The sequence below is a fragment of the Puma concolor genome, chromosome E1 (assembly GCF_028749965.1).
Source record: "Puma concolor isolate L17-30 chromosome E1, mPumCon1.1.hap2, whole genome shotgun sequence".
Lineage (NCBI taxonomy): Eukaryota > Metazoa > Chordata > Mammalia > Carnivora > Felidae > Puma > Puma concolor.
The window spans coordinates 29,723,648-29,738,540 of record NC_141680.1 but is presented as its reverse complement, the minus strand read 5'-3'; the positions used below and the strand labels follow the sequence as shown (position 1 = coordinate 29,738,540).

General features: G+C 38.9%; 2 protein-coding genes across 17 annotated transcripts in view; one reads left to right on the top strand and one right to left on the bottom strand.

The window, feature by feature from the left end:
* Positions 1–1,031, bottom strand: part of TEX14 (testis expressed 14, intercellular bridge forming factor) — a 115,092-nt gene extending 114,061 nt beyond the window's left edge. For 3 of the 6 annotated variants that reach the window (XR_015244042.1, XM_086686845.1, XM_086686846.1), the window contains exon 1: positions 493–625. The gene's annotated coding sequence lies outside the window, so the exon portion shown is untranslated. Of the gene's footprint in view, positions 1–492 lie in introns of all 6 variants that reach the window. The other 3 variants (XM_086686847.1, XM_086686849.1, XM_086686848.1) reach the window with 2 other exon arrangements.
* A 62-nt stretch (positions 1,032–1,093) lies between these two features.
* RAD51C (RAD51 paralog C) overlaps positions 1,094–14,893 on the top strand; it is a 36,423-nt gene continuing 22,623 nt past the window's right edge. For 5 of the 11 annotated variants that reach the window (XR_015244039.1, XM_086686838.1, XM_086686839.1 and 2 more), the window contains exons 1-4: positions 1,094–1,302; positions 4,505–4,763; positions 5,386–5,552; positions 6,743–6,876. Coding sequence is in view for 8 of the 11 variants with exons in the window: in XM_086686838.1 (XP_086542964.1) it covers positions 1,185–1,302; positions 4,505–4,763; positions 5,386–5,552; positions 6,743–6,876 (678 nt within the window). In the remaining 3 variants the exon portion in view is untranslated. Of the gene's footprint in view, positions 1,303–4,504; positions 4,768–5,385; positions 5,553–6,742; positions 6,877–7,990; positions 8,051–14,893 lie in introns of those variants that run through there. The other 6 variants (XR_015244040.1, XM_086686841.1, XM_086686840.1 and 3 more) reach the window with 5 other exon arrangements.

Here is a 14,893-nt window from a genome sequence, read left to right as displayed (position 1 = left end):
ACTTCCCAACCCCCACCCCAAGATGGGCTCACAATTTGGAGGTAGTTCAGGGTAGAAGAAAGGTAATTTTTGTTTCAAGAAAACTGTCTAAGCTTCTATGTCCTTGTTTTACACCTCGTGGTATGATTGTGAGCACTTAAAATGTGTGGGATTTGCTAAAGTGCTCAACGTGTTTCCTTCCTTAGATCTTAAGTAGTTAGGGAGCTCTGATTTGCAATATTTAGGCAGTTCCTTTAAGCTAGGGGAAAAAAAATCAAGGCTAAGAATCTTACCAAAAGGTAGTGAACGAGTTACTCCCCTAAAGAAATCATACTCACCTAGCCAAGGAAAGACTGCATAAACCACCTTCCAAACCGCCTCAATTCCCTCAAAGTTCTCTTTCAGAATCGGGCCCTTCTCAACTCTGTACCAGAGTAGGAGATCTTGCGTAGCCCAACTATTTCCTCTTAAGAACGGGGAGCCCAGCCCACCACAGGGACATTACTTGCTTACTTTTCCAGCTACTTCTTAAGCCAGGTAGGCGCTGAACCAACGGTCTCGAAAACCACCATGCTTCACACTGGACTCGCGGAGAAAGCGTGGGTGTGTGCGGGGATTGGGCGCCCAGTGCTCCCTGCGGCGTTGGGGGGCTGGCCCACAATCCCTCGCGCAGGCGAGGGCCGGAAAGGAGAAGGGGGAAGGCAAGGGGGACACCCGACAAGAAAAGCCAAGAAAGTGGAACCCTATAATGGAAGCACCGATTAATCCTTATATGGCCATTCTATATCCCAAACCGGTAACTAGCCAGGGTGTGCGTTACCCCCATTCAGGGAGCTCATTCCTATTAATAACTCTGAGGTTTCCACTCAAGGGGCAGGGCTGAGGTGAGATGTCGTGTGTAGGGCCTGGTCTCTGTCTTGCGGTCTTCATCCATCTTTTTACTGTCATGATGTGCATTTTATGGGAAAACCCTACATGATGGGATTTGGAAGAACCACGACTAAAATGGTGCGGGTGCTTGAAAACCCGGCATTCCTCCTCAGTAAGGCCAAGTCCTAGGCCTCGAGCAGTCAGGCCGCAGACCCCGCCCCTTCCGCTTACGCGTGACGTCACACGGCGCGGGCCGGCGCGAGCGTGCGGCGCTGTGGCAGGGGTTTAGCAACTTTGGGTTGGCGCCGCTGCGCGCGTGGGTGTCGGGCTTTGAAATGCAGCGGGATTTAGTGAGTTTCCCGCTGTCCCCAGCGGTGCGGGTGAAGCTGGTGTCTGCAGGTTTCCAGACTGCTGAGGAACTCCTAGAGATGAAACCATCCGAGCTCAGCAAAGGTAATGACTCCTGATGGCAAGTTGAGGTACACGGACCCCCGTCTGTGCCGCCTCCATCTCGGTTCTTCCGCCTTCAGGCTTCAGCCCAGTGTCCGTCAGTTTCCTCCGCCCAACGCTGCGTTTGTAAAGTGAAACCGCTCCTTGACTCCAGTTAAACATGGTTTGAACGGTTAGAACTGTGGCCTTGAAAACATTTACTCATTATCTCATTTATTATTCAAGAAGAGCCCTTTTAACGTGGATTATTATGTACAATATGTTGATGAAGGAACAGATGCTTGAGAGGTTAAGTAATTTTTTATGATGACTGGGCTAGGATATCTTTTCGCTGTTCCAAAATCCAAGGGGCAGGGGATTACATTTGAGAAATGGAGGATTCGTGAAAGGATTTGAGACACTGAGCGAGAAAGGGAGCAGAATCCCCAGAACCTGGAGAAAGCAATACAAAGAAGACATTGCTTCTTTTATGTCATTCAGTGGAAAACAAAACAAAACAAAACGCCCCCCCAAACCTCTTATTCCAGAACACTGTAAATGATACATTGGTGGGAACCACTGTGTCATGAGGTATACAAAAATGAAGCTGTATGCTGTCAGTCCCACTCCACGTGCTATATTATGGTGTGCTCAGAACTGTCCTCTTAAGATAGACAAAATTTTAAATCTTGGCCCTCAACAATGGAAAATAAGGAAGTTTCAACTTGTCATTCAAGAATAAATGTAGACCCAAGTTAACTTTTAAATTTAAGCTGCACGTTGCCTCCCAAATTTTAATGGGCTCTTTCAATATATTGATATTACAAAAAAGAAATGAGAGAATCTGCATGATAATAGCTAACAGTTATTGAGCATTTTGGATGGCTTCTGTATTCTATCAAACTTTTCAACATGTATTGTGTTATTCCCGTTTCACAAAAGAAAAAATCTGATGGGGCGCCTGGGTGGCTCAGTCAGTTGAGCGTCCGACTTCGGCCCAGGTCATGATCTTGCAGTTGGTGAGTTCGAGCCCGGCGTCGGGCTCTGTGCTGACAGCTCAGAGCCTGGAGCCTGCTTCAGATTCTGTGTCTCCTTCTCTCTCCGCCCCACCCCTGCTTGTGCTCTGTCTCTGTCTTTCAAAAATGAATAAACATTAAAAAAAAAAATTTAAGAGCGTTTTACAAAAGAAAAAATCTGAGGCAAAAAAAGTAACTTGCCCATACTAAGTAACTACATAGTAAGTGGTTCAGTCAGGGTTTACAAACCCAAGAAAGCTGACGCCAGAGTTTAGACTCTTTAGTTGGGCATGATTTTCATTTCCTTATCACCATTGTTGTCTTTTGTTAGCACCAAATTTACATTCATATCCTAACTAAATCAAGCACTGACATCAAATTCATAAGTGATGTCACCTTCAACATTATTTCTTTTATTAGCAGCTTGTTTTTGTTTTTTTAATGTTTATTCCTTTAAAACATTTTTTTTAATGTTTATTTTTGATAGAGAGAGAGAGTGCAAGCAGGGGAGGGGCAGAGAGAAAGAGACAGAGTGTGAGCAGGGGAGGGGCAGAGAGAGCTGTCAGTGCAGAGCCTGATGCGGGGCTTGAACTCATGAACCGTGAGACCATGACCTGCGCCAAAGTCGGAAGCTTAACTGCCTGAGCCACACAGGTGCCCCTGTTTATTCCTTTTTGAGAGAGAGACCATGAGCAAAGGAGCAGAGAGGAAGAGAGAGAGAGAAAAAGAGAAGGACAGAGGATCCAAAGCGGGCTCCACACTGACAGCAGTGAGCCCGATGTCGGGCTTGAACTCACAAGGCATGAGATCATGACGTCAGCTGAAATCTGGTGCTTAACTGACTGAGCCACCCAGATGCCCCAGCAGCTTCTTTTGTAATTGCCATTTCCTTAAGCCATATTGTCTGATAGGAATGAAATTGTGTAGATAAGGAAGCATAAGTGTACTGTTTAAAATATTTGTGCATTAAAATTATTCTCAGTAAATAATTTTGAAGTGATATATGAATTTTTCATGACAGTGTTTCCATAAAAATTTTTATTATGAATAATACATGCACATATACTTCTTTTTTTTTTTCAATTTTTTTTTCTTTAATGTTTGTTTATTCTTGAGACAGAGACAGAGCCTGAACAGGGGAGGGGCAGAGAGAGGGAGACAGAATCTGAAACAGGCTCCAGGCTCTGAGCTGTCAGCACAGAGCCTGACGTGGGGCTCGAACCCACGAACTGTGAGATCATGACTTGAGCCAAAGTCCCATGCCCAACCGACTGAGCCACCCAGGCACCCAATGCACATATATTTCTTAAAGTTAATTGGAGGCCATTTTGTTCTCTTCTGAAAATAATTTAGATACCTTATTAGAGCAAGATAACTATGACTTCATGGGACCAAAAGGGACTGCGGGTACATTTTTATTTCTTTTTTATTTTTTTTTATTTATTTAAAAAAAAAATTTTTTTTTTTAATGTTTATTTATTTTTGAGACAGGGAGAGACAGAGTATGAACGGGGGAGGGTCAGAGAGAGAGGAGACAGAATCTGAAACAGGCTCCAGGCTCTGAGCTGTCAGCACAGAGCCCGATGCAGGGCTCGAACTCACGGACCGCGAGATCATGACCTGAGCTGAAGTCGGATGCTTAACCGACTGAGCCACCCAGGCGCCCCTTATTTCTTTAAAAAAAAAATTTTTTTTCCTTAACATTTATTTATTTTTGAGACAGAGACAGAGCATGAATGGGGGAGGGGCAGAGAGAGAGGGAGACACAGAATCTGAAGCAGGCTCCAGGCTCTGAGCCATCAGCCCAGAGCCCGACGCGGGGCTCGAACTCAGGGACCGCGAGATCGTGACCCCGGCTGAAGTCAGACGCTTAACCGACTGAGCCACCCAGGCGCCCCAATTTTTATTTCTACCTCTAGATACTCTTGTAAGTATTCAAATGCTTTAAAGGTTTAGGTTTCTGAATTCTATTTTTGAGGTAATAAGTAAATCATAAAGTATGTAAAGAGTAAAAAATACAGATACTTGCCTTTATTAACTTGAAAAATTCAATAGTTAGTGGAATGTTACGTTTTTATGTTTCTTTACTCTTGGCATCCCTCTTATTATGTAAAATTAGAATTAATGAAGACAATCCAATAACATGTTAGACTTTTAAATTTCTAAAATCAGGGTGTTTTGGTTTTTTTTTTTCCTTATTTTACTTTCAGAAGTTGGGATATCTAAAGAGGAAGCATTAGAAACTCTGCAAATTATAAGAAGAGAATGTCTCACAAATAAACCAAGATATGCTGCTGTAGCTGAGTCAGGCAAGAAGTGTACAGCACTGGAACTTCTTGAGCAGGAGCATACCCAGAGCTTCATAATTACCTTCTGTTCAGCACTAGATAATATTCTTGGGGGTGGAATACCCTTAACCAAAACAACAGAAATTTGTGGAGTACCAGGTGTTGGAAAAACACAATTATGGTAAAGTTAAATGTTCCCCTCTTAAGGGTAGGCTTAATAACATTTTATGTAAGTAATAGAATATGGTGCTGTGGGTCTATATTCAGGAGACCAAAAATGACATGTATGTGCTCTTAATTGTGTGTGTGTGTGTGTGTGTGTGTGTGTGTGTGTGTGTGTGTACATGCATCAGACAAAAATCAATTTGCCATTTGTGTTACATCAGCACCCCATTTTGATAAATTGATATGGATTATTTTGATATCCAAAAACGTTTCTTTTGCAGCATTGTAATGTGTTCATTAGGGTAAATAGGCAGTCTTCTATTTTATTATATAATTAATTCCTGGGAGTATATTTGAAAGTCAAATATTTGAAACTACATTTATGTATAAGAAAGGGTTTCCTTCCCAGAGGCCTAAAAACCATGAAAAAATCCTTAGTCATGGTTTTATGAGTACACCCCCTGCCCCACTAATCCAGATATCAATTGATATACATATATTTGGAGCAGAGAGTTAGCCACATCTGTAGCCTAATGGTGGTACCTAATGGATGGTGATGTGGCATTGAAAACCATTGCCTTAGAGGATTATGATTATGATGATGATTATGATTTGGTCATTCAGCTTTCTCTTGACAGTATGCAGTTGGCAGTAGATGTGCAGATACCAGAATGTTTTGGAGGAGTGGAAGGTGAAGCAGTTTTTATTGATACTGAAGGAAGTTTTATGGTTGATAGAGTGGTAGACCTTGCTACTGCCTGCATTCAGCACCTTCACCTTATAGCAGAAGCACATATGGGAGAGGGTAAGTTAGCAAGTGATCCTCTTTCTTCTGTATAATAAAAGTAATTTGCAATTGTACCTTTCAGGCCTCAGCAAGAAACCATTTAGAATGAAGCTTAATGACTTGACAGTGTCCTAGTGTTCAACCTTCAGATCTCTTTTACAGAATTAGAAATGCCACAACCTAGACTGGCTTTTTCTTTTCCTTTTATGACCCTTGCTTCTGGGCCACATAACTTGTGTGTGTATTTCAGTGTATGATTTCAAATCATCATGCTCTGACCTGCCAGGTGTAAATTAATGTTGTTGGACATTTAATGTAAGTAAATGTTGTCCCAGTGCATTCAGTATATTCAATGCATTCAGTTTATATTGACTGCCATACTGGCTTTTTTAATAAACCAAAGGTAGCTTTGAAAAACCATGTTGGAAATGTTTGGAATATTAAGCTGATTGACTTTAGGGGGCTCTGAGTATAGAATGTAATTGACTTCATGGCTGTTTAATTGTATCATTAAAGTGTTTGGGAAGTTTTTTTTAAGCTTGTGATGTAGAAAGAGTGTTTGATTTTTTAAAAAACATTTAAAGATGGGATACCTGGGTGGTTCAGTCGGTTAAGCATCTGACTTTTTAAAAATATTTATTTATTTATTTATTTATTTATTTATTTATTTATTTATTTATTTAGAGGGAGAGAGAGAGAGAGATTGAGAGAGAGAAAGCGTGAGCAGGGGAGAGGCAGAGACAGAGACAGAATCCCAAGCAGGCTCCATCTCACCAACTGTGAGATCATGACCTGAGCTGAAATCAAGAGTTGGTCGCTTAACCAGCTGAGCCACCCAGGCACCCCTTAATTTGCAGTCATATGAAAAAAACAAAGAGAAATTCCGTTATGTTACTTCTATTCAGTGAAAGTAATAACTAGAAATACGAAAAGGCAGGCATTAAGACTGTAGTTGTATATGTGTATAAACAGTTTCTCAATAGCCTAGTATGTAAGGAAACAGTGGAGAAGGTGAAAATAAGAGGCCAGGAATTATGCAATGATAGTTTATAGTAATTTTGTTACAATTTTGTTATCTTTCAATTCAAGTGGAGAGTTTGTTATTCACGGTGAAGCATTTTGTTTTTCAAAGGTATTGTTTTCCTACTATCACCAATATATCAAAACAAATAAAACTAATTATTTTAAGATTGTTTTGTTTATTTTAGAGCACCCAAAAGCTTTGGAGGATTTCACTCTTGAAAATATTCTTTCCCATATTTACTATTTTCGTTGTCGTGACTACACAGAGCTATTGGCACAAGTTTATCTCCTCCCAGACTTCCTTTCAGAACACTCAAAGGTATGGCTCAAACTATTGAAATATAGTTAACCTTTGGAGTATCTTTGGAGGTGTTTGAGTAACATGAAAAATAAGTAAATAGTATAGTGGCATAAGCCCATTCAAAAATCTCTTCCTTGTTCTACAGTTTATTTGTATTTTCATATATTTAGCATATATATATTTTATGCCCAAAGTAAGAAATTGAAATAATATAGAAAGAGGTTCTGCCTCCAGTAATGGTGGAATAGTTTCTAACAAACTCTGTAGAAAGGTATAAAATGGAAACTAAAGCTACCCTTCTATTGTTTCCTAATACCTCTCCCTAAAGTTGACCACTATTGTTTTTTTGTGTCTTCCCAAAAAATTTTTTATGTATTTTGCGGTATTTTAATATTTGTTAATGGGATAAGACTGTAATATGGTTCTGCACCTTCCATTTTGGTTGAGAGTTTTGCCTATCTTTCTATATCACCACATGTGGATAGACCTCATTCTTTTTGTAGCTACATATTATTTCATTTTAAGAAGGTGCTTTTTGCTCTTGGTGGGAACATAAAATGATACAATTGCCTCAGAAAACAGTATGACAATTCCTCAAAAATTGAAAATAGAATTACCATATGACCCAGCAATTCCACTTCTGTGTATATAACCAAAAGGATTGAAAGCAGGGTCTTGAAGAGATATTTATACACCTGTGTCCATAGCAACAATATTAATATTACCTAAAACATGGTAGCAACCCAAGTGTCCATTGATGGATGAATAGATCAGCAAAATGTGGTATATGCATACAATCTAATTTTGACATATGCTACAACTTGGATGAATCTTGTGGACGTTATGTTGAAATGTTGATTTTGTTGGTGAAATAAGCCAGTCACACACAAAAAAAAGATATGCTGTATTCTACTTATATGTGGTGTCAAGAGTAGTCAAACTCATGGAGACATAAAGTAGAATGGTAGTTATTAGGGCCTAGGGGGAAGAGGAGAATGGGCAGTTATTGTTTAATGGGTATAGAGTTTCAGTTTTACAAGACGAATATTTGTATTTTACTATATAAAAAAAATTGGGGAAAAATTAAGTACCTTAATTTATTTAACCAATCCTATTATTGGTGATCTTTTAGATGCTATTATTAATAATTGTTTGAAGATAATCCTTATACATACCATCTTGGGATACATTTGTAAGTATGTTTATAGGATAAATTCTAAGTATTAGAATTACATTAAAGAGTATACGCATATTTAATTTTGATAAATATTACACATGAGAAAGATTCTCTTTGACCAAACTTTAGTCAGCCTCCTCTGAGCCTTCTTTTTCAATAGGCCTTGAACTTCATCCACATCTTGTCTTAGGCCTGACTAATCCAGTTCATTACTGTGAGTAATCCTGCTGTGAATATAGGGGTACAATAATAAAGAATCCTGTAAATTAGACTCTCCTACCCTTCATACGTAATCAACCTTGGTATCTCAAGTTCCTCATTCCCCACTTTTGATGTATATGTCTTTGGTCTGCCTGTAGCAAGAATTGTGTTAGGTCACTTTAACAAGAATCCTACCCCTGATGTCTCAGTAATTTTCCATTTTCTGACACTCACCCTGTTCTTGGCTATAAATCCCCACTTGTCCTTGTTGTATTTGGGTTTAAACCCAGTCTCTCTCTCCTGTTGCAAAACCCCTATTGCTAAATTTTTCAAAAAATTTAAATGTTTATTTCGAGAGAGAGCACAAGTGGGGGAGGGACAGACAGGGGGAGAGAAAGTAGGCTCCACACTGCCAACTCAGAGCAGGGCTCGATCTCAAGACCATGAGATCATGACCTGAGCTGAAACCAAGAGTGAGATACTTAACTGATCGAGCCACCCAGGCGCCACCCTGTTGATATCTTCTTGAATAAATTCTTCATTACTGTTTTAACAAGCGTCAGAATAACTTTTTTAGTCAAAAAAAAATTTTTTTTATTCTTAAGAAGACTCCACGCCCAGCATGGAGCCTAACGTGGGGCTTGAATCAAGACCTGAGCTGAGATCAAGTCCGACATTTTATTTTCTGGTGCCCCAGAATATATATATATATATATATATATATATTTTTTTTTTTTTTTTTTTTTTTTTTTTTACACAAATTGCCCTTTAAAAAGGTTGTACCAGTGGATCAAAAAAACAAGACTGAACTATATGTTGACTACAAGAAGCCCACTTTAGGATTGCCTTGCTGGCTCGGTCACTGGAGCTTGTGACTTTTGATCTTGGGGTTGTGCGTTTGAGCCCCATGTTGGGTGTAGAGATTACTTAAAAAAAATAAAATCTTAAAAAAAACATTTTAGATATAAAGATACTTGTAGATTAAAAGTAAATGATCAGAGAAAGATCTATCATGCCAACACTAATCAAAAGAAAGCAAGAGTAGCTGTATTTATTTTAGAGAACAGACGTCAAACCAAGGAAAGTTATCAGGGATACAGAGGGACATTACATAATGATAAAACGGTCAGTTCCCCAGAAAGACATAACAGTTTCTAACATGTATGTGTCTGACAACAGAACATCAAACTACATGAGGCAAAAACTGATAGAAGTGCAAGGAGAAATAGATGACTTCACTATTATATTTGGAGACTTCAGCACCTCCTAGAAATGGACGGAAAACCAGTAAAGACATAGATGAACTCAATAACACCATCAGTCAATTGAATATAGTGGATATCCGTAGGCTACTTCAACAACAGCAGAATACATGTTCTTCTCAGTTCATGTGGAACTTTCACCAAAATAGACATTTTCATAATCTATTAGATTTCCTGCCTATTCTTCTAAGGGCCCGTTTATCTTTCCTGTAAATATCCTTTCTCCATTCTGTGAATTTTCTTTTCACTTTCTTGATAGTGCCTTTTTTTTTTTTTTAAGTTTATTTTTATTTTTTTGAGGGAGAGAGACAGCAGGGGCGGGGGGTGGGAGGGAGAGAGAGAATCCCAAGCAGACTCCACACTGTCAGCACGGAGCCTGACACAGGGCTCAGTCCTGCGTACCTTGAGATTGTGACCAGAGAGAAATCAAGAGTCGGACACTCAACTGACTGAGCCACCCGGGTGTCCCTTGATAGTGCTCTTTGATACACAAAAGTGTTAAATTTTGGTGAAGTCCAATTATTTATTAGTTGTTGTTAGGTTTTTGGTGTCATGTATAAGAATCTATTGCCAAATCGATGATCATGAAAATTTACTTCTCTAAGTAGGGGAGGAAGAAGTTTTCTTCAACCCTCTGAAAGTCCATGGATGGATCTGAAAAAAACGACAAAGGCAGCATAACAGGAGAAAAGCACACAAATTTTACTGAATTTTTATGTGTACATGGCAGCCTTCTACAAGACAACCCAAAGAAATGACCAGAACAAGAAACTTTTATACCTTTTAGGCAAAAACATGTAAATATGTGAAGAATTGATGAAGGGATTTGGGCTAGAGGTGGTAATTTGTGAAGAAATAATTTGAAAATAAGAATTAGTTTAACAGGGGCACCTGGGTGGTTCAGTCTGTTGAGCATCTGACTTTAGCTCAGGTCATGATCTCAAGGTTCATGAGTTTGAGTCCCACATCAGGCTCACTGTTGTCAGTGCAGAGCCCCCTTCAGATCCTCTGTTCCCCCCACACACCCTTCCCCCACTCACGTTCTCTCTCTCTCTCTCTGTCTCTCTCTCAGAAATGAAATAAACATTAAAAAAATTAGTTTAACAAGGTTTGTTTATATGCCTTCTCAGCCCTAAATACCCTGTCTCTGGTGATAAGGGCATCTCCTTTTCTTCTGATACCTTTCATACAGGAGATTTATCTCCTTTCAGGGAAGAAGGGAGAGAGTAGGAGGTCAAAGTGACCTTCCTGCTTCTGTTTGACCTTCCTGCTTCTGCTTCCTGCTTCTGCTTTCTCAAACTTCAACTTAAGGTATTCAGTATGCCAAGGTGCCAAATTTGGGGGTAGCATGCCTGAAATACAGGTTGATCTATAAATATACATCAGACCAGTTAATGCCATGCAACACGTAATAGAAGATACAAAAAGGGGAAATAGGGGCCCCTGGCTGGCTCAGTTGGTGGAGCATGTGACTTTTAACCTTGGGGTCATGAGTTTGAGCCCCATGTTGGATGTAGAGATTACTTATTTATTTTTCATTTTTATTTATTTTGAGAGAGAGAGCGAGCACACACGCAAGCGGTAGAGAAGCAAGAGAGAGAGGGAGAGCAAGAATCTCAAGCAGACTCTGCACTGTCAGCACAGAGTCCAATGCAGGGCTCCACCTGGCAAATGTGAGATCATGACCTGAGCTGAAATCAAGAGTTGGATGCTTAACTGACTGAGCCACCCAGGTGCCCGTAGAGATTACTTAAAAAAAAAAAGTGTGTTGTTTAATTTCCACATATCTGTGAATTTTCCAAATTTCTTTCTGATGTTGGTTTCTTTTTTTTTTTAATTGTTTTTTAATGTTTATTTATTTTTGAGAGAGAGGGAGACAGAGCATGAGTGGGGGAGAGGCAGACACACACACACACACACAGACTCAGAAGCAGGCTCCAGGCTCTGAGCTGTCAGCACAGAGCCCGATGTGGGGCTTGAACCCAATGAGCTGTGAGATCATGACTTGAGCCGAAGTCAGGCACTAGTTGACTGAGCCACCCAGGCACCCCTGATGCTGGTTTCTAATTCCATTCCATTCTGGTTAGAGAAGGTAACTTTATGTGATTCCATCTTTCTATATTTATTGAGACTTATTTTGTGACCCAACATCCAGGTCTATCCAGGAGAATGTTCCATGTGTATTTTAGAAGAATGTGTATTCATTCTGCTGTTTGAATGGAACGTTTTATATATATTTATATGTTCATTTTCGTTGGCTTCTAGTGTTAGGTTTTTTCTTTCCTTGTTTATCTTTTGTCCAGTTCTCTCCATCACTGAATGTAGGGTGTTGAAATCTCCAATTGTTATTGTAGAATTGTCTCATTTCTTTCTTTAGTTTTGTCAGTTTTTGCTTTAGATATTTTAAGGTTCTGTTGTTAGCCCTATTGTGTATATGTATTGATGATTGTTTCTTTCTTTAAAAAAGTAGGTCAGTTTTTCTTTATTGGTAAGCAGGCAGGTGGTAGGCAAGTCAGGATGCTGGGGAGCAGCTGAGGAGAGGGTTCTGCAGTTGCCATCACAGTATATAATTGCTGTATCTTCTTGATGAATTGACTCTTATTATTATATAATTATTTTATGTAAATTATTATTTATCATTATTCTTCTTTGTCTCTTGTAACAAGTTTTTTCTTAAAGTCTCTTTTGTCTGATATTAGTATAGCTGCTACGGCTCTCTTTTGGTTACTGTTTGCAGGCAATATCTTTTTCTATCCTTCCACTTTTAACTTATATGTCTTTTTGAATCTAAAGTGAGTCTTTTGTAGAAAGTCTGTAGTTAGATCATTTTTTTAAAAATCCATCTGCCAATCTGTGCCTAAGTCTCTGACTTAGGGTGGTTCAACTTAAAATTTTTTTTCTTTTACAATGGTACAGAAGTGGTACACATTCAGTAAAAACTACCTCAAATTTTGATCTTTTCTGGGCTGGTGATACTTGGTCCAATACCCTCTTGTGTTGCTGGATAGTGGCAGTGAGCCACAGTTTTCAGTCAGCATGCAATCACAAGGGTAAACAACCAATACGCTTACAACCATTCTATACCCATATTACCATTCTGTTTTTCAATTTCAATATAGTATTCAGTAAATTATGAGATATTCAGTGCTTTACTGTAAAATAAGCTTTGTGTTAGATAATTTTGGCCAACTGTAGGCTAATATAAGTGTTCTGAGCACATTTAAGGTAGGCTAGACTAAGCTATGATGTTCAGCAAGTTAAGTGTATTAAATGCATTTTTGGCTTAACAGTATTTTCAACTTGGTATAGGTTTATTGGGATGTAACCCCATTGTGAGTTGAGGAACATTTCTATTTTATTTCTCAAATTCTCCATTACTGTCTTCTTTTTTGTTAGATATTTTCCAGTGTACCATGTTGATTCCCTTCTCATTTTTTTATCATGTATTTTTTAGTTATTTTCTTAGTTGCTCTGGGGATTATAATTAACATCCTAATTCATAGCAGTCTAGTTTAAATTAATGCCAGATTAGTTGCAACAGTATATAAAAATCTTGCTGCTGTATAGCTCCATTCCCCCCCTTTATGTTGTCATTGTCACAAATTGCTTCTTTATACATTGTGTACCCATCAACATAGAGTTATAATTATTTTTTTATATTATTTCTATATGGATTTGAGTTTCTGTCTGGTGTTCTTTCATTTTCAGCCAGAAGGACTCTGTATAGTATTTCTTGTAGAATAGATCTAGCAATGAATTCTGTTTATCTGGGAATATCTTAATTTCTGCTTCATTTTTGAAGAATACTTTCGCCAAATTCACAGTTCTTGGTTGGCAGTATTTTTTCTTTCAGCAATTTGTGTATGTTATCCTATCACTTTCTGGCCTTTGAGAACCAATGAATGAATGAGTAAATGAATAAATACACACAAACATGCGTGTGTGTGTGTGTGTGTGTGTGTGTGTGTGTGTGTGTGTGTGTAAAATCTCATTTTTACCTCTCCATTGGTATGCTGGTAAATGTTTAGTGACTGGCTTTCCAGGAAAGAAAATGTATGCACATATATGCATACATGTTTATTATAAAGTTGCTGATATAAAGGATGTATAGTACACCATTTATAAATAATAATAAAATGTAGAATACTCTTTTTTTTTTTTTTTTTTCAGTTTTACTTATTTAAGTAATCTCTACACCCAGTGGGGGGCTCAAACTCATAATCTGGAGATCAGGAGTTGCATGCTCTTTCAACTCAGCCAGGCAGGTTCCCCCAAATGGTACTCTTTATTGTAAATCTGTAGCCAACTAAGTCTTACAGAAAGCTTTCATTGATTTGATTTTTTTATGGAGATTAATTTCACATAATAAAATTCACCATTTAAAAGTGAACAATTCAGGGGCACCTGGGTGGCTCAGTTGGTTGAGCATCCAACTCTTGATTTTGGCTTCAGGTCATGATCCCAGAGTTGTGTGATCGAACCTCGCATTGAGCTCCATGCTGAGCATGGAGCCTGCTTGGGATTTTTTTTCTCTCTCCTTCTGCCTCTCTCCCCTGCTCTTTCTCTCTTTCTAAAAATAAATAAATAAATAAAAATAATAAAAGTGAACAATTCAGTGCAGTTAGGACATTCACAATGTTGTCAACCACTACTTGTATCTAGTTCCAAAACATTTTTACTACCCTAAAAGGAAACTCATTAAAGAGTTGCTCCCTTTCCTCTCCCCCTGCAAAGACCCTGGCAACCACCAATCTGTGTTCTGTCTCTATCGATTTACCTATTTTGGATATTGCATATAAAATGGAATCATATGATACATGATCTTTTTGGTCTGGCTTTTTCACTTAGCATAATAGGTTCAAAGTTCATTTGCTTTGTAGCATGTATCTGTACTTCATTCCTTTTCATGGTGGAGTAATATTCTGTTGTATGTATACACCACAATCTGTTTATCCTTTTATCTGTTGGTGGACATTTGGGCAGTTTCTACCTTTTGATTATTGTAAATTGTGCTGCTATGAACATGTATATCCATACTTTTTTTTTTTTTTGGTACCAGTTTTCAGTTTTTTGGGGCATATACCTAAAAATGAAATTGCTGGGTCGTGTGGTAATACTGTGTTTAATTTTTTAAAAATTTTTTTTTTTTTAACGTTTATTTATTTTTGAGACAGAGAGAGACAGAGCATGAACGGGGAAGGGGCAGAGAGAGGGAGACACAGAATCCGAAACAGGCTTCAGGCTCTGAGCTGTCAGCACAGAGCCCCACGCGGGGCTCGAACTCACAAACCGCGAGATCATGACCTGAGCCGAAGTCGGCCGCCCAACCGACTGAGCCACCCAGGCGCCCCCTGTGTTTAATTTTTTGAGGAACCACCGAACTGTTTCTTCGTAG